The sequence below is a fragment of the Anoplolepis gracilipes genome, unplaced genomic scaffold, assembly GCF_047496725.1.
Source record: "Anoplolepis gracilipes unplaced genomic scaffold, ASM4749672v1 Contig19, whole genome shotgun sequence".
Taxonomy (NCBI): Eukaryota; Metazoa; Arthropoda; class Insecta; order Hymenoptera; family Formicidae; genus Anoplolepis; species Anoplolepis gracilipes.
This window is the reverse complement of record NW_027328667.1, coordinates 608,891-628,018: the sequence shown is the minus strand read 5'-3', so window position 1 is coordinate 628,018 and position 19,128 is coordinate 608,891. Positions and strand designations below refer to the sequence as shown.

Here is a 19,128-nt window from a genome sequence, read left to right as displayed (position 1 = left end):
AGTGCACTAATTAAAAATTCTTTCGTGAAAAGAATTAATTTCTTTACGCAGTTTCTTTACGCATCAACATCCGCGCATGGGCTCTCATTGCCGAGTATATCTTATCATGTTTGTAAATATTGGAGCCGTATATATTTTCAAATTATTAAATTCACGCGGGGCTGAAAAATCGCGTTCTTCGGTTTATCTATCAAGAGGTTTATAAACAAATAGACGAGAGAAGTATCGGTGTGGGGCTGAATAGCTCAGTGGTAAGAGCAGTCGCCCGGCAAGCGAAAGACTCGGGTTCAATTCCCGATTCAGCGACTTCGCCCCGATATTTTTTCTCGTCTACATCTCTTTAGGGGGGTATAGAGGGGTTTTTAGAGTTCTCAAAAATGAGAATCTAAATATGTGCTCAGTGCACTAATTAAAAATTCTTTCGTGAAAAGAATTAATTTCTTTACGCAGTTTCTTTACGCATCAACATCCGCGCATGGGTTCTCATTGCCGAGTATATCTTATCATGTTTATATTATTACATATTATCAGAAATAATACATACATAACATTACATATGTTTAAATGTAATTAATTAAGATAATAAAGTAAAATAAATTTTAATACTAAAATTTAAATAAGCTAAAATAAACTTAAAATCGTATAATAAAATCATTTTTTTTAACTTTGTAACTCTGTAACTTTATATCTGTAACTTAAATCTTTTATTAATTAAAGTTATTTCTTACTTAAAATGTCTATCATTTTTTCAAAAGAATGAAGAAGTTGCTGGCATAGATCTACATTTCCTTTATGACGTCTTTCTAGCGCTTCTTCTGACATGTTTCTATCCTCTCTTAAATCATCTATTATTTTTTCAATGGAAGACATTTGCCGAGATTTTTCTACAAAAATTATTATGACATTATTATGATATTAAGATATAATTTAATTAAGATATTAATCTTAATTGCATAAATCTGTTAACTTACTGTGCACAGATTTTTCGTTTTCAGAACTCTCCACACTAGATGTACTGCATTCTGAGTCCACTTCTGTTCTTTTTCCTGTCGATGATACCGTTGTTATAGGTGATATATAGTTTTGAGTGCAGTAGATTATCCATATACTGAAAAAGTTATTAAAATAATTATACTTTTTTATTTCATCATATTAAATATTGATTAACTTAATAATAATAACTAAGAGAAAAATATGGCCATGTTTTTGTTCCAGATCCAGATTTGTTATTGTGATCTTTAATAGATACTTATAAGTTCGTTTTAGACCTGAAAATTTCGATAAACATTGTGGCCCAGTAACATTATGGCCATTTTTTACCATTTCCTCTGCAATTAACGCCCATATTTTTTTTGTGACATTTTTCCAGAGGTGAAATCATTCTGTCGCATATTATACTCATCTATCAGTAAGAGAATTGCTTCGTGAGGCCATTTGAACATAACTAAAAAAAAATTTATTAAGAAAATTTTATATAAAACTAATTTGTACTTGTATATACATTATATACATAAACATCCAAAGTAACAAAAATGGTCATTTTGATGTCACGAAAACCTCAAAAACAGTCTTTTTGACATCAAAATGACTAATTTTGCTACCTGGGATACACACTCATACACATACACATACACACACGCACGCACACACACATGCACACACATACACACACGCACACACGCTCACGCGCACATACGCACACACACACACAAACACAATTTTTTAAAAATTAGATATATAATGAAAAACTACCTCCACTTTCTTCATCTTGTACTGCTTGCAATTCATTTTCATTTTCATTTGCGACATATTCATTTTTATCGACCATTGTGTTTTGACGACATATATTATTGTCATCTATAAAAAAATTATTTTTACCATAAATTTATAAAAATTATATATATCTATATCTTTTTCTTAATTAATTTATAGTTATATAAAAGTAATTTATTATATAAAAAATATCTGTATAATAAAAACAATTATACTAGACAGAAACTTTAAAATGAACTTACCACTTTTATTTTTTGCCTCTGACAATTTTTGAGCTGCAAAGGTGTTATCTATAAAGAAGAAAGTAATAATTGTTATTGGAGAGATGAAAATTACATGAATATTTTTATATAATAGAAAAATAGAAGTCTATATATCTAACCTTATTCTCTCTCTTTTTCGCTCAACTTTATTATATTAATAATATAAATATTAATAAACTTACCAGTTTGTAAACGTTTGGCCTCTTCTTCCGTTACTAATAATGCATAAATTTTATTCGTGCCGACATCTTGTATTTGTACTATTATTTTTGGGACGTCCATTTTTCTATTCACCATATATACGCGATACCACGGGTGCGTTCCATATGAACGCTCACGCGCTGTAAGCGCTCACGCTTTTGCTGCCCTACCTCGAAGAAATAAGCATTTATGAGCACGAGTTATGACGTCACAGTGACGTCATTAATGCGTTTATAAGCGCTTATAACTCCAAATGGAACAGCGTAAGCAAATGCTTATAAGCGCTTTAAGCGTGTAAGCGTCCAAAAGGAACGCACCCAAGATCTCGAGGACTTTGTTCTCGATCGTGCTAGTGCGTATGCATGATCAAGGTATATGTTCATCTAAAAATCAAAAAAATCGGCATTTTCCAGCTATTGATATATATATCGTGCTGCCATGTTAATTGATCAGTGTTTATAAATATGGAGAACAATGTATTAGTGCAGAATATTGCAGATGTACTGCAGAAGATTGATTGCGGCCATTTATTACCACGTTTTGAAGGTTAGTGTTATATCTTTATCTTAATTGTTGTAATATAGAAATAGATTTCCTATATATAGAATTATTCAGTTTTTAACAATAATTTGTGATATAATGTGATGAGAATAGTCGTGTTAAACAGAACGTGATCATTGTCTCAAATTAGAATAAATAACACTGATTTTATCTTTTTATTAATTTCATTATTAGAACAAAAAATAGATATAGAACATATACCAAAATTAATAGCAGAGAAAGACATGATGCGTGAACTTATTCCAAATATTGGAGATAGATTAAATTTTATAAGTAAATATGAAGAATTATTTTCAAAAAAAAAGGACAATGTAAGTTACTGGCCTGTTTAGTCAAATATTTGTACTATTTTCTATTTATTCGTATATTTTATTACTACTAGGATATTACTGTCTGTCAAGTGAGAGATGATGAATTATTAATCCCACTTTTACAAGAAAAAGATCTGATATCTCAAAATATGACGGATACCTCAGATAGTGATGGTACTATTATAATAGCCGAAGATAAAAATAGGCAGATATGTAATTCGTATAAATTGTCAAAAGAAATGAATATGCCTGATTTTAATTTAATCGAATTGCTTGAACAAGCTCCACTGGGAAAAGCTATTATTTCTTACTATAATAATAAAAATTGTCTAAATGATCGCTTTCGAAACAAACTTGTGGATATCATAATGAGACATTTATTCCCATATCATTGCAAACAGTACGATAATTTTTATTATGTTTATTTTATATAATAAATGCTACATTTTATAAATAATAAAAAATTATTAAGAATAAACTTGTTTTAAACCATATAGGAATCGTTCGTGAAGAAAAATAATTAATTATTATTAATTATTTTTCAGCCGATTAACAGGAGAAAATTATAAATCCATAGTAAAAAAAATCGAAGACTTATTTCCTAACGAGCCTGCACCGATTTATTTTACTGGTACCATACGAAAAGAGGAGTCTCCAACTGGAAAAACTATTATAGCAAAAGAAAAATTAATCGATAAAGCAAAAAATTTAATTTATCAAGGTGGTTATGCAAAACTTACGAAAAAAAGAAAGGCAACAGAAAATATCATCGAAAAACCAACAAAAAAGAAAATAGGTAAAATAAGAAAGAAATAAAAAATTTATATTACATAAATTTAATATTTTCAGCTTTAATAGGATTGATTTTTGGATTTAAGCCGTAAATTCTTCATTTGATTGTGACGTTTTGTGAACATTTCATTAAGGAGGAATTATACTCGATATACTGAGTGACACTGGACAATATCACACACTTCCTCTCCGTGATGAAGTGAACTAAAGTGTTCAAGTGTTTGAAACGTAGGGATCGAAGAATTTACGCGGCTTAAATCCGAAAATCAATCGGAATTTTCATGTACACTGCCAAAGACAAAAATATAAAATTTTCAGATTTGTTCACGAACGATTCCTATTTATGGTTAAAAACAAGAAATGATCCTTGGAAAGAAGTTGTTATTCATTGGAAGAATACTTATCAATTAAGACAAGAATTAGAAGCAGCTACTGCGTATGATTTCATTGAACAATGACCTATTTTAAATCAATCAAATGTAGATACCTTGGTAAGATAATAATTATTAGAATTCTCTAATCTCTCTCTCTCACGCACGCACGCACGCACGCACGCACGCACGCACGCACGCACGCACGCACGCACGCACGCACGCACGCACGCACGCCCGCACGCACGCACGCACGCACGCACGCACGCACGCACGCACGCACGCACGCACGCACGCACGCACGCACGCACGCACGCACGCACGCACGCACGCACGCACGCACGCACGCACGCACGCACGCACTCACTCACTCACTCACTCAGCTTTTTAAAATCTTTCTCAAAATAATAATACGTGTTTCATTTTGTTACATATTATTATAGATAAATTATGATTTTGAACAATTATTTCCAAATCGTACTTGTAACCTGTACAAATATTGGAATTCATTATTTGATCAAGTGGTTAATTATAAAGAAGGTTGTAACAAGAAGAATGTGCAAATTGACATTGATGATTTAAATTCACTTTCTGAAAGTAAGTATATATATAACATATTAAATCGAATGTAATAAATATAATGATGATTGTATAGTATAATATATGAAAAAAGTTCCAAAGAATGTTCTTTACGAGATGTAATTGCGTGAAGTGAAATGTATCTCTTCTGTTACAGATTCTAAAGTAATAAAACAAATAATATTATTGTGTCATATTTTACCACCAAAGGGAAGACTCATAATAAAGAAAACACATTGGAAACTTTCAACTCAAGAATGTATAGATTCCATTATTATTCATGCAACTGTGAGTATTATCAGTAATTATCAAAAATTATAAATCTATCTTTTCGAAATATCTATAGAGATATTTCAATATTTACTATTACATTAGAGTGCAGCTGATATTGAAACTAAACTAAATTTGCAAAAAGAAAGAGCAAAAATACGTGGTCTACATTTGCAACCTTTTCTATTAATCGAAGGACCCACTTACGCCGATATTAATAAAATTTATATTATCATTAATGAAGCAAAATACAAGTATGACAATAGTCTTAAGGCATTAGATGTGCTTTTCAAAATTTTTCATGTTATGTATCTTCACTATTCTCTTCAAAGCGAGCATATTTACGAAATTATTGAAATAGTAATTTTTAATAGCCAAAGAAAATGTTTGAAAAGATATGCCTATGTTCAGGATATTATTGAAAAGATAAAATTTGATCAGTGCATTTGATTGTTAACAGCTAAGAAATTGCTAATTTTCAACAATGAATTGTCCCTATTGCGATATCAGTTTTGATGATATTAATAAATATATTTTTTATTTTAAATATATTCATAAACAAGATATTTTCACTTGCCATATTGATAATTGCTTTAGATCATTTCACAGAAAAGATAGTTTTAAGAAACACATTTTTACTCATGGATTTAATGAATCCTTACAAAAATTAGTAAATGTTCCAACTGCACACACAATAGAGATACACAGCTCCGATTCTAATTTAAGTACAAAATTTTGTTCTGAGCCTAAATCTTCTTTAGATAATAATACATTAAGAGATATTCCTTCGCTTTCATCAGACAATAATACATTGGAAGAGAAAAATATTCCGTCGTTTCTTGAAAAACTTGGCACAGCAATTCAAAATATAGTTATTCAATTATATGATAACTTATCTTTAACAAAATCTGACATACAGAAAATTTTAGAAATTATTCAAAATTTTTTTTGTTCAGAATTATTAAATGGACTTGAGCAAGTTATTTTAAATTGTGAATTGAATGAGGTAGTAAGTACTTTTAAAGTAATTTCAAAATATTTTGATAACTTTAGTACAGAGTATAAAAGAGACATGACAAAAGATAAATTTATTTTGCATTGTGCTTTGTAGTGGGTGATAATTTAGGAGTGCATTCAATACTCGGATTGACTGAAAGTTTCTCTTCCAATTATTATTGCAGATTTTGCTTGGCAGAAAAAAATCTTACAAAAAAATTAACTACAGAGCAATCAAATCTGCTAAAATTGAAAGATCAATATATTCATCATTTGGAAAACAAGCATTTTGGAATAAAAGAAAGATGTATTTTTAATGATTTGGATTATTATCATATTTATGAAAATCAATGTGTAGATATTATGCATGATCTATGAAGGAGTTTTAAGATATGATATGGCAAATATAATATCAAAATTAATATCTTTAAAATATTTTACAATAGAAACTCTTAATTTCAAAATTAAGTACAATTTATATAATCCAAATGAAAAGAACATACCTCCAGGTATTAAGGAAAGTCATTTAAAAAATAGGAGTATAATCTGTTCAGCTTCTGAGATGAATATATTAGTCAATAATTTTCGTTTTATAGTCGGCGATATGATTCCAAACGGTAATGAAATTTGGGATTTGTACTTGTTAGCTTTAAAAATAACAGAAATTATTTCTAGTCCTTGTATATCTAAAACAACAATTAATCAACTAAGTCTTTATATTTTTGAACATATAAATTATATATATCACTTTTTGGCGATCTAAAACCTAAACACCATTTTTTTAACACATTATCCTCGCATTATTGAAAAAATTGGACCTCCTCATTACTTATCCTCTATGAGATTTGAAGCAAAGCATAAAGATTTAAAATTAAGTGCTCATAATTGCAGAAGTCGCGTAAATTTACCCTTTACACTTCTTAATCGAATACAGCTGAAATCTACTTATCGATATTTAAATAAAAGAGGATTTTCCGATTGTATTCAATGGGGTCGTATAAACACATCAGTATTATTGAAAAATGAAATCAACGAGGCATTCAACGACTTTTTATCATCTACATATTACGAAAAAAATGGTATTTGCTACAAACCATCTTCTGGGATTAGAACGACAAATAATAATATTTTACCACAATTCTATAGAATAAAATATGTTCTGAAGAAAATAGTTGATAATAGCTGTTATCTCTATTGTGAACGATTAACTACATTAAATTATAATGAACACTTTCATGCGTATGAAGTAATTAATGATAAAAAAAAGAATGTTATGTTTTATCCTATCAGTGAATTGAGTTATATTCTTCCACTTCATTTACATGTGATAAATACAGGTCAAATGATGATTTCTCTCCCAAAATATTAATTACAATTTCTTGGCTGTCTATATTAATATATATGCAAAAATAATATAAATATAAAAATATACATATATACAGGGTGAGAAAAGTTTTAAATGAAAGTTATTTAGTTGCAGGGAACATAATAGCATTATTTATTTTTTATTTAGATTTCCTTCAAAAAAGTTATTTATGTGGTCTGTTTTGGACAGGCCTTACCCTGTATATATGTGGGAATCAGTTCCATGCAATATAAATAACGATTTGTGATATATATCTATACATATATATATATATATATATATATATATATATAACAAAATAAGAAATTAACAAAATACCAAGAGATCATTGCATTATATTCATCAATTGAACTGGATCGATACATTTTTGGATAATCGATACGTTATTTATACGTAGTAAAATGTTATCGTGCAATATCGATATAATTATATTAATTGTAAGTTACGCAATGTTATCTCTCTTTTACCCTCTTTCTGTATATTCTTATTTTTACATGCATAATCCTAATCACATTAGCACCGTTTGCTCCTTATACGTTCTCGCTCTCTCTTGCGGCGACACTTCGGCATTGATAGAATCTTTCCTTATCTCTACAAATATAAACATCTTACTGAATAAAGCTAAGACTTTTATTTCGCATTTATCGGCTTGAAAATAACTTTAATGAATTAACAAAATTTTTACGATTAAGATGATACCAAACACGATATAAATCGGTTAACATTTAATTAGAAATATAATCGTAATTACGATTAAATTTATAATTAATAATAACATTTATAATAATAATTATAATTATTATTAATAATAATAATTATAATTAATAGTAACAACAAATGTATATAGACCCACATATATATGGCGGACAGTGGTCCTTCTTTATTTTAATAATGTTCCCTTTATTTTATTTGCTTACTTTTTCCTTTTACTATAATAAATAACAGTTTAAATGAAATCGATGGTGTGATATTTTGTCACTGCTCCCAGCGAACGTTTTACTACTTGCGCTTGCTATCGATTAGAGTGAGAGAGCGGTATCTCTCGTATACACTATCGTATAGGTAGTCTGACATGCGTCGGCTTATCTCAGGCGCGCGTACATCTCTTAGTCATTTGTGTATGACTCTGTTGAATCTGGTCAACAGCTGCTCATAGCGATTATTACTCGTTCGGTTCTAATTAACGACTGCCCGTGACGATTATTCCTCTTTAGGATCTGATCAACGACTGCCCGTCGCTTCATCGCGGCGGGTGCTGTTCTTCCCTTCGAACTGCATGGTTCTTCGGAGGGGATCCCTTAGCAACATGACCAAATATGGTTATGTTGCTGAATTCGCGTTTTAGTGCAGGCGAGGAAGTTCAAGTCGAATTTCCTCGCTTGTACTTTTAGCAATTCGGCGACACCTTTCCGGTGCGTTTCCGAGAGCTCTTTCCGGTTTCGCGTTCGCGCTCGGTCTCGGGCGTGCGTGGCTCGCTGCGTCAGCGGCTCGCGCGATTATCGCTTCGGTCGCGATGCATTCCTGCATCAATATAATTATATGTATATATATATATATATATATATATATATATATATTCATTAATTAAATATATAGCCTTTTCTTAACAGTATGGTGTGGGATTGTAAATGGATATTTAATTGGTCCTTACTTTTTTGAGCGAAATGTTGATAGAGAAAGCTACTTGAAGTTGATAAAAGATCGGTTGCCAGAATTATTGGAAAATGTTGATTTTGAAACAAGACGAAGAATGTGGTTTCAGCACGATGGTGCAGCACCACATTTCGCACGAATCGTACAGGACTTTTTAAATGAAAATTATAATGAGAGATGGATCGGACGAGGAGGTCCAGTTAACTGGCCTCCTTGCTCACCTGATCTCACACCTCCAGATTTTTATTTGTGAGGCTATTTAAAGAATGTTATTTTTCAACAACGACCCACAACTAGAACTGACATGCAAAACCGCATTCGTCGAACATGCGCAACAATTCCCAGGCTGACTTTGGAAAACGCCGTACGCCATTTTCAAAGGCGTTTAACTTTGTGCCTTGAAGCAAATGGAGGCAACTTCGAACATTTGCTTCGTGGTTAAAGTTATAATCGTAACGATAGTGAGAGGCAAGAAGACTCACTTTAATCAAACACCCCAAAGGAAACAGAACTTACTACGTCCACGTCATTGTTTCCGGGTAACGCTAAAAGTAAGGTTAACTCATTTAAAGCAACAGCTACTAAGAGCTTGTGAAATAAGAAACACTAAATGGCCTTTTTATGTTATGAAAAACCTTAAAACGTTAAATTTTTCATTTTTTCTTGATTCGATATCAAAAACAAAGTTTCCCGTTAATAAAACCACTCTGTCCTTTAAATGACCTTGAAAAATGACGTCAAGGTCAACATTGTTGAGGTTGTTGTCACATTCCAGTTCGATCTTTCTTATAAAGGTACCTTCACAACGTTTATTCCACCAGAAAATTTAAATAAACAGCTACCAGGCAGTTATTTAGCATTTGACCTTAAATTGACCTTCTCAAGGTCACGAAAACAAACTTCAACATATCATTTCAGACGTAAAATTTTCCGCTCTTTTCGAATCCGGTGTCAAAAATAGGGGTTCCCATTTAAAAAAACCACACTGACCTTCAAATAACCTTCAAAAATAATCTCAAGGTCAAAGCTAGTTACACAGATAGGTGACCCCCGTTATCTTGAACAACCTTTGTCTGAATCATTTTTCCGTATCTGTCTTAGGTACAAAGAAATTTGGGTGCATAGATTAAAATGGCCCATCCTGTATATATTTATATATATATATATATATATATATATATATATATATATATATATGTATGTATATGTATATGTATATACATATATATAAAAAAAAGATGTAAGTTAAAGAGTAAGAGATTAAATTTAAAAAAAATTTAATAATAAAAATCCACTCTTCGCCAATATATACGTTTTTTTCTTGTAAAAAATTATTTACAAATAATATTAATAATAAATAATCTTAATAATTTTAATAACAAAATTTTTCTAATAATATCTATCAATTTTATATGGGCAACAACGTATATGTTGTTGCTCAACGGAAACCGCGAGAAGGTGGTGGTCTCTTCGGTCAAGAAAAAATGTAAAAAAAGTTTCCTTCAATATTATATTAAATATAATAAAATTACACACACACATATATACAGCCATTGATAAAATTATTAGGCACCCTTAAATTTTTCGTGTTTCTTATTTTGTTAACAGTATATAAATACTAAAAAGATTAAAAAATTTAAAAAAACTGTCTACAGCACTTTAAAATTGAAATTTCAAGCTTTAAAATGTTTTTTTAATTTTTCGTCTATCTTAATTTTTCGCCGAGTATCGACACATGTCTGAAAAACACAGATTTAGTTTCAAAATTATGTATCTCGGTCAAAAAAAATTTAGGAAAGTTTTAAAAAAAGCATTTTGTAGGCAAAATGTTGTAGTTTATGGAACTTGACATAAATTTTTCAAGAGAAATTTTTTTACCAAGTTGCAGAGTGTCACAAATACAATAAAATTTTTAGAAACAAAACAATGTTCTTTTTTAAAGCACAAAACAAGGAAAATACAACAATTTTTTAATGTACTGATAACGCGTTAAAGTTGCTATCGGTAATTTATTATAATTAATTAAGTTAGAATTATCAAAATCTCATATTTAATAAAACTAAGTTTCAATTACATAAATTTCAAAAATGTCTAAAGAAAGAGTATAAAAGGTAAAAAATATTTTCTGTATCTTATTATATCAATAAGAAATAATTTTATCATATTATTTATTATAATAATAATACATATATATTTTTTCAAGTTATGTGAATATAATGATATGTGTATGTACATGTTTAAATTCTCGAATCTCGAGACACTAGCCGCTACCGCTAACATCATTCTCGAGACATTAGCTATAGCTCTCGCTCGAGAGAGAGAAAAGGAGAGCAAATCGTATGTCTGTCCTTTCCTACTTCTCGAAGTTTGCCGATCGCCGGGCGACACACGTACACGACTCTTTCGTTGTGTGTGTGGCCTCACCACGCGGCCCGCTTACAGGCAATCGGCCGAGAATTGGCATCTCTGGTGCAAGGTCGTCGGCGTTCGCGATTAAACTCGGTTCTATTTCGCCAAATGGAAATTCGCGTTCTATTAGTACATTTGCTCCGTATTCGTTTTTAGACGAACTATCGCTTAAGTAATCCGTTTCTAAGTTTCTGCGCACTCTATTACTAATATCTCTAAACACGGTTTCTGCTATTCTCTGCGAGCTTAATAGACTATTTGCTATTGCCCTTCCCGTAGATCCGCTATGTAGCCACGAGGCGTTTGCGTTAGTGTTTTACATGTCTCGATTGTCCGACATATAATTTATTAATGTGTCTGACTTACATTAATACCAAGAGTAGCATTCTTGCCGTCGGTTACTTATCGTGAGGTAGGGCAGTATCTTCTTTAGCTGTGTTTGTGTTATTGTCTCGGGTGATTCACCGTCACGTGTTGGTCTCTGTTCTTCGGTCGTCGCTGTTCGACGTTATTACCTTTTTTGTCTTCCTCGTGCTGGCAGGATCCCACTGCTGCCACCAATTAATGTTGTGCCCGTCTACTCTAAAGTAGGGTGTAAAAAGGGATTCTGACTGCCCAAAGGATTGGAACCCACGCCCTAAGAAAAACACTCCGTACTCTAGCGTAAAAGAGTATATTTCGTCGAATACAGTTATAATAATGGTTGCGCTTAATGCTTACACTGACAACGGCGCGATGATCTTCGCGATGTCTTTATATATCTAACTTTTTCTGCAGGTGGGAAAGACAACGGTTCTGATCGGAGCACGTATTGCTTTTGTTTTCATTGTCGCTTCCGCTTACACAGCATCTTTCTGTTGTGTCGTCTTCTAATTTCCGTCATGTATACTTATCCTTTTTATCTTTCTCTTTTAAACTTTTATATTTAATATTTTTTATTTGATTACTTCTTCCTTAATCCTTTCTACGAATTGTTAATATTTCATATCTGATCTGGCCGTGACATTATGCTTAGTGATAAAAAGATGACTTTGGCCCCGCAAATTATATATATTAGTATCATAAAAGTTTTTTGGAAGTAATAAAAAAGTTTTAACATTATCACTCGCAAATGTAATATGACTTTAATATATATCACTTTGATGTATTAAAAGTAGATCATTTTTTACAATTTAATAGCTTTTTATTATATAATATCATTTACTCTCTTATACAATTTTTCAGTTTGTATATATTTAGGAATTCATCTAATTTATTATAGTGTATCGTACGTATGTGATAATATCATAGTGAATGTGTTTTTCTTGCAAAGCAGTTAGAAAAATTCTGCATAGAAAATGCAATACAATGATGCGGCGTCATCAGCATTATTTAAATTTACCACCGTATTCATACATTACGACAATCAATCATATGTCTTGTTACTTCTAGAAGAGTAGCTGATTGGCCACTTAATATTGGAGCTTAATATAAGTCTTTTGAGAATATTATCAGAGAGAAATATAATAGTATTATATTGCTGATAATATTAAAACATATATATTTTCATTGCAGTCGAAATACTTTCGTTAAGAATGGAGGTTACCACAAAACCGGTAAGTAATATAATCGTGCACAAGCTTTTGCTTGTGCTTTTAATTTTTGTATTTTATATATTTTACTTTATAACTTATTAAGTTTATCATTATTAGTTTAAGGGAAAAATATTTCATGCATTTCATGACTTAAACAGTTAACAAGGTTTAGGTTGAACATTATCTCGTGAATGTGTCTAATAGGCTGTGGATCATTTGTTCCAGTATTGATAACGTAAAATTTATGTCATGTAAATTTTTAATCTGGTGTTAGTGAGTATCAGAACACTTATGTTGCGTGTATGAAAAAAAATAAACAAGTTGTGTGCAAGGAATATACATATCTAAATTAGATATAAAAAGTTAAGTATGATAAGCATAAAGATATTCTATTATATATATTATAACCCCTGTTTTAATTTTCAGTCGTTGTTTGGCCAGATGGTGGCATTTGCGTGGTGGCTACAAAATGGTTGAATAAATCTAAAGAGAGTGTTGTGTATTCCATTAAAATTAAATGCTCTACAAGACTAGTAATGTCTCTTGTAGAAGCACAAGAAGACTGAGAAGAATTTAACATTAAATTTTTGCACAGTTATAGTAAGTAACTTAGCTGTAATCCTTATGTACTATAGACTCAGTTACGGATACTAAACTGCATTTTCTCTCATGTTTCCAGGAACTTATAACCTGGTTTGTAAAGCTGCTATACTGGCCGCTGACGATCAATTTATTGACTCCAATATAGAAACTGATTACGATAAACCGCGGAAACGGTAACTTCCAGTCAGATTTATTCAAAGTTCTGATGACGACTGGGAATCAGAAAATATGCATACGAAACATAAACGGCACGTTGCGGGAGAATCCTGTCGAGACACGCAACTTATGGAGAACGAAGAGAAAAATTGTATATCAGCCCCTGCAGCAAATATCAGGGAGCAGCTCGCTGCATTGAAAGTTCAAGTTTCTAATTCCAAAAAAACATTGAAGTCCAACAAATGTTATTCAAATACAAAAAAAAAAAATCTTGAAGAAAGTTATCAAAACAGTAAATAACAAAGGGTCTTCCAGAAAATCACCATCAAAAGGTAATAAATTTTTGAATGACATGACTCGTAACTATTCCTACTCATTTTTATCATATGTATACAAGTTCTGTGAACGCTTTGCAATTGATTTATGTTTCTACAGAAATTCTAAACAATTATGGAAATAGTTCTGCAGATAGAGGAAACACAAGTACTGCTGATATTCCGAATACATTCCAAGATATAAACCTTCATGCCTTCAACTTCTTTAAGGATAGTGACAGTAGTAAGTCTTTTTTTGAAGAGAATTTTTGTGATATTTCTTGAATTAATTTTTTTTTATACTAAATGAGTATTTTTTTATCTGCCGCCACCTACTCGCAGAGAGTATTTACACAATTCAAAACATTTTGCCTATCAAAATATATCAAAGAAAAAATTACAGCAGTCAGCTTTGAAATTTCTATAAGAATTATAATTCATATATAAATTAGACAGTGCTTTAATTATTCTTTCATTTTCCCAGATATAACTTCTAATTCAGAGACATTGCCTACAGCGCAGACAATGTCTAAAGTTTCCTCCACATTTCATCAATTAGGAGGTCAAGAAGAACAAGATGAAGAACAAGATGATTTTTCAAAACAGTGACGGGCGTACTAATAATGATAAATGATATGCGAAAGTTTGAGAAACACAGATCTGTACAAGATTTTGATAATAATAACGAGACCTCAGTAAAGACACATACAGTAAAATCGTCCTTGAGAATAATTGTTTTGTTTTGTTTCTATTCAATTTGTTTTTTATTATACATTATGTATTTTTAAGGTTCTGGTGATGACTCCTCATCCTACAAGAAGGGAAAAAGAAATATTGGTAAGTATTCGTAATGTTTTCATTTCCATGTCAATTACAAGATGTGAAAATGGAATCGATTAAATGATTGGATATCATTTCAGAACATCGGAAATTAATGACAATATTGTCAAAGTTCAAGAAGAAATACGCATCATGCTTGATCATATAAGTGTCAAGTTAGATCGTATCGTAAGGAAGCTCTTTCCAGAGGAAGTAAAATTGAAACGATCACATGGAATTCCAACATTTTCTCTACGTAAAGAAAAGGAGTGGGAAAATCTCGAAGAAATTCTTGCAGATGATAATGTGTTTACATACGTGATAAATACTTTAATACTCTATTTGATTTATTGTTTAAAATTACGTATTTTTTTTCGTTCCGTTAAGGCTTATCCAAACAAATTTGCATAGTCGCATAAACATGCATAAGGAAATTGATTGATTAGGTCCATGAGCAAATGCAAAGGAAATGGACTAATCAATTTTTTATACATATATTTATGCGACTATGTAAGTTTATTTGAATAAGCCTTAACAGTATGTTCTGTCAAAATTAAAATCATACTCCTAATGTTAATTCATTTGTGAAATTTTTGTACAGGTGGTTGTCTTTGCGGCAAAAATTAAAAGCCAAGAATCAGAAACCGCTGCTGTGCAGTCTGTACTTCCGAAAATAATTACAAATTCCCTCTCAAGATGTATTAGCTGGGCAGGAACTAAAAAAACAAAAATTGCTTTTAACAGAAGCAAAACATATAAAGTTATTCAAGGTGAGCAATTAGTTTTGTTTTATGCATTGTTGCATTCTATGTACAAATGTATAATTAATAAAATCTAAAGGTGTACTTCACATTTTAAGAAATGGATTTTATATATCTTTTAACTTTAACAAAAATTTCCCTAATACACTGGCGATCAAAATTATCGCATATGTAAATTTATGCAAAATTTTGCGTGACTTCAAATAAGCATAATTCCGTTAAAAATGGTCGTATTTGAAAAAGTTTTTTTTTATTTTAAAGCTTAAAGTCTCTACTTTGAAAAGCATTTATTAGATTTTAAATTTCTCCTTTCCCCTTTCCTGTCAAAAATAAGGACGTGTTTCGTTTCCAAGAAATTGCATAGTTTGACGCACTCCACAGAGTGGACTAAATTTTTTTGCCAATATTATGACAACCATCGTAAAATTTAGACTTTTCTTTGAAAATTAAAAAAAATTGAGGTTGATACGATTTTTTTTCGTGGAGTTATGGCGTTTTAAAGTTGTTCATGCATTTTTGATCAATTACCGCCAGCATTAGCATTACCCGATGCGCACCACGAGGAGGTTGCTAGTCGGACTTTGCGCATCGTGCGTGTGTGTGTGTGTGTGTGTGTGTTTGAGCGAGAGAAGTGTGGAAATGTTCACGCTTAAAAATGCGTATTCCTGCTCCTTGTCGAATTACTTTTTGTAGACGCATATTAATGCAAGCTCTAATTGTGGCTTGAGGAATTTCATGCCATATTTGCTGTAACGTTGCTTTCAGTTCTTGAAGATTGACTGGCGGTCTCTCTAAATTCTTAATCTTCTTCCCATTATATCCCATATGTGTTCAATGGGATTTAAATCTGGGCTCATCTGTGAATGTGGTAGCACCTCAATGTTATTTTCTGCAAGAAAATTGTGGATCCCTCTAGCAGTGGACGAGCATTGTCCTGCATTAAAATGAAGTTGTTTCCCATTTGGCAACGCATGGAATTACGTGAGGACGTAAAACTTCCTCTATGTAGTGCATTGCTGTCATTCCAGGTGGTGATAAAATGACGAGGTCTGTGCGTCTATGCGTTGATATTCCACCCCATACCATAATAGAATCACCACTAAATGCTCGGACAGGCTCGACGTAATTCGGTTCGTAACGTTGTCCCTGACGACGCCAAACACGGGTTCTTGCATCAGAACTGAAGAGACAAAACCGTGACTCGTCGGTGAACAATACGTTCCATTGTCTTGCAGTTCAGTTCTGATAATTGCGTGCATATTGCAAACAAATACGTCGATGGGCTGCACTCAGCATTGGCACTCGGACACGAGCACGCGACCTCAAACCTCTTTCACGTAAACGTTTTTTGATTGTTGAATCACTAATTCGTCTATGAGGGAGAATTTCATTTACAATTTGTCGCGCGTTTATCGTTAGATTACGTTTCATTAATAATGAAGCAATCTTCTCGAACTGATGTTATTCGTCTTCGGCCTTGGCCTTTCCTTCGACGAAATCTACCTGTTTCTTGATGACGAGTCCACACTCAAGAGATAGAAGACCGACGAACATTCATCCTCCTCGCAACATGATTTTGACAAAATCCTTTTTATAACAGAGCAATAATTTGCGCACATTAAACTTCATTCAAACGAGGCAATTTTAAACTGCATAGTAAAATTAATCAAACATTTTATATTTTATTATTGTGATAGCTATTATTTTTATCGTGATAAATATTAATCAAAAACATTCTCATAAAATTTCTTTCATACCATTGTCCCACGTTTACCACGATTCTCAAGATAAATTCTAAGAGAAAATTCTCTCATCTGTGTGCGTGAGTGTATTTGTCAAAGTCGATACAATTTCTAATAGAAAAAAAATTCGTTTATTATTCGGTGTGTCAACGTCTCGTTGCGAGTCTACTCCAGTCGTACACAATTATCCATCAGAAGACATCAAACATTTCTACAAAGTAAGAATAAATGAGTGAGAGAAAGAAAGAGAGAGAGAGAGAGAGAGAGAGAAAATATGTGTATATACACACGCACACACACACATCGCGTGTAGATAACAGCTGATCGCAGCGAGCGCCCGCGTAATCGTCCGCATCGGATAATGAATTGCGCCGCTCCTGCCTACTGCCCGTACGCGTGCCATAATTCACTACCTATTTTCTTTTATAACTTGAAAACTAACTAAGCTTCGGATAAAATTTTGCCAAAGGAAAAATCGTCTAAGAATTCATTCAGGAATATGACATTTCAAGGACAAATGGTTGTTTTGAATCACCCTGTACATACAGGGTGTCTCAAAATGACCGTATCACCTCTCGGGTGCAGATAGAGCGGGTGAAATGGAATAGAAAAGTTCTATACCATTTTGCGATTTTCGGAATATTTATTGAGAAATTAATTTACAAAGATTGGTAAATCCGGCGCGAGTATCAGCCCGCCGCAAAAAAGATGGCGAAAAGGACGACCCACCGCTAGGCCGGTCGCTAACCGCGAGCGGCGTAAATAGGCGCCATTGTCTCGCGGTTACCAGGGGCATAGACGAGAAACGTTGATAAAATGACTCTACAAATAATAATATCCGTTTTCTATCCCGTCTCCTTTTCTTCGTCGAAATATTAATCAAATAAAATATTCTGATAAATATTCTAATAGAAAATATAAAATTATTTAAATAGAAAATATAAAATATTATTATAAAATAAGCTATCAAATAATTATTATTGGCTATCATTTCCACACCTTGCGGTAGATAGCATGGCGCATTTTTTTAAAAGTGGTATCCCCAATAGGTCTAATACACTATCATAATTTAATTCAATAACTGTTCGAAGTGCCTTCCCTGTTGTTGTACACAAAATTCGGCTCTTCGAACAATGTTGCGCGTTGCATGATACGTCACCTCTGATGTGATGCTATCGAAAGCTGCAAGAATTGCTTCTCGTACTTCAGCTTCCGTAGTACCACGTCTGTGTTCGATTAAGTCTTTGATATGACCACAAAGAAAATTATCTAACATTTAGGTCTGGCGATCGCGCCGGCCAAAAGATTGGACCACCTCGATCATCGGTCCGCATAATGCGTATTTAAATATTTGCGTGCTTGACGCGAAAAGTGAGCAGGAGCGCCGTCATGCTGGAGAATTATCTCTTGTCGCATGTGCAGAGAAATTTCTTCCAGGAGTCCTGGTAACTCATTTTGTAAAAAATGGGCATATATCGCTCCATTTAAGCGCGGCGGTAAAAAATAGGGACCGATCTGAAAATCGACGGAAGATAATAATTTGTTAATAAATTGTCAAATAAAATTTCTTACTAGCTTACTAACAATAAATAAATCTACTTACGATTTGGTCCG

The 19,128-nt window shown here is 32.2% G+C and overlaps 1 protein-coding gene, 1 long non-coding RNA gene, 1 other non-coding gene and 2 pseudogenes across 3 annotated transcripts; 4 read left to right on the top strand and 1 right to left on the bottom strand.

The window, feature by feature from the left end:
* The first annotated feature begins 234 nt into the window (after positions 1-234).
* On the top strand, positions 235-306 carry Trnaa-ggc (transfer RNA alanine (anticodon GGC)). The gene has a single exon. It is a non-coding gene; the product is annotated as a tRNA-Ala (tRNA).
* Positions 307-717: 411 nt separating this feature from the next.
* Positions 718-2,318, bottom strand: LOC140675580 (uncharacterized; annotated as a pseudogene).
* A 383-nt stretch (positions 2,319-2,701) lies between these two features.
* LOC140675579 (uncharacterized) lies at positions 2,702-5,156 on the top strand (annotated as a pseudogene).
* Positions 5,157-12,789: 7,633 nt separating this feature from the next.
* LOC140675554 (uncharacterized) lies at positions 12,790-14,801 on the top strand. The gene is made up of 5 exons (XR_012048409.1): positions 12,790-13,140; positions 13,345-13,719; positions 13,799-14,210; positions 14,314-14,436; positions 14,677-14,801. It is a non-coding gene; the product is annotated as an uncharacterized lncRNA (long non-coding RNA).
* Positions 14,802-15,092: 291 nt separating this feature from the next.
* LOC140675578 (uncharacterized) lies at positions 15,093-16,551 on the top strand. Its single transcript, XM_072910166.1, has 3 exons — positions 15,093-15,317; positions 15,613-15,781; positions 16,538-16,551. The coding sequence occupies exons 1-3, from the start codon at positions 15,093-15,095 to the stop codon at positions 16,549-16,551; spliced, it is 408 nt and encodes a 135-aa protein (XP_072766267.1).
* Positions 16,552-19,128: the final 2,577 nt, after the last annotated feature.

Excerpts from the sequence above, each read along its gene's own strand:
- LOC140675578 (XM_072910166.1), top strand. The coding sequence starts at position 15,093 with ATGATTGGATATCATTTCAGAACATCGGAAATTAATGACAATATTGTC. Across the intron at positions 15,318-15,612 it reads AAATTCTTGCAGATGATAAT|GTGGTTGTCTTTGCGGCAAA; the intron begins GTGTTTACATAC and ends ATTTTTGTACAG.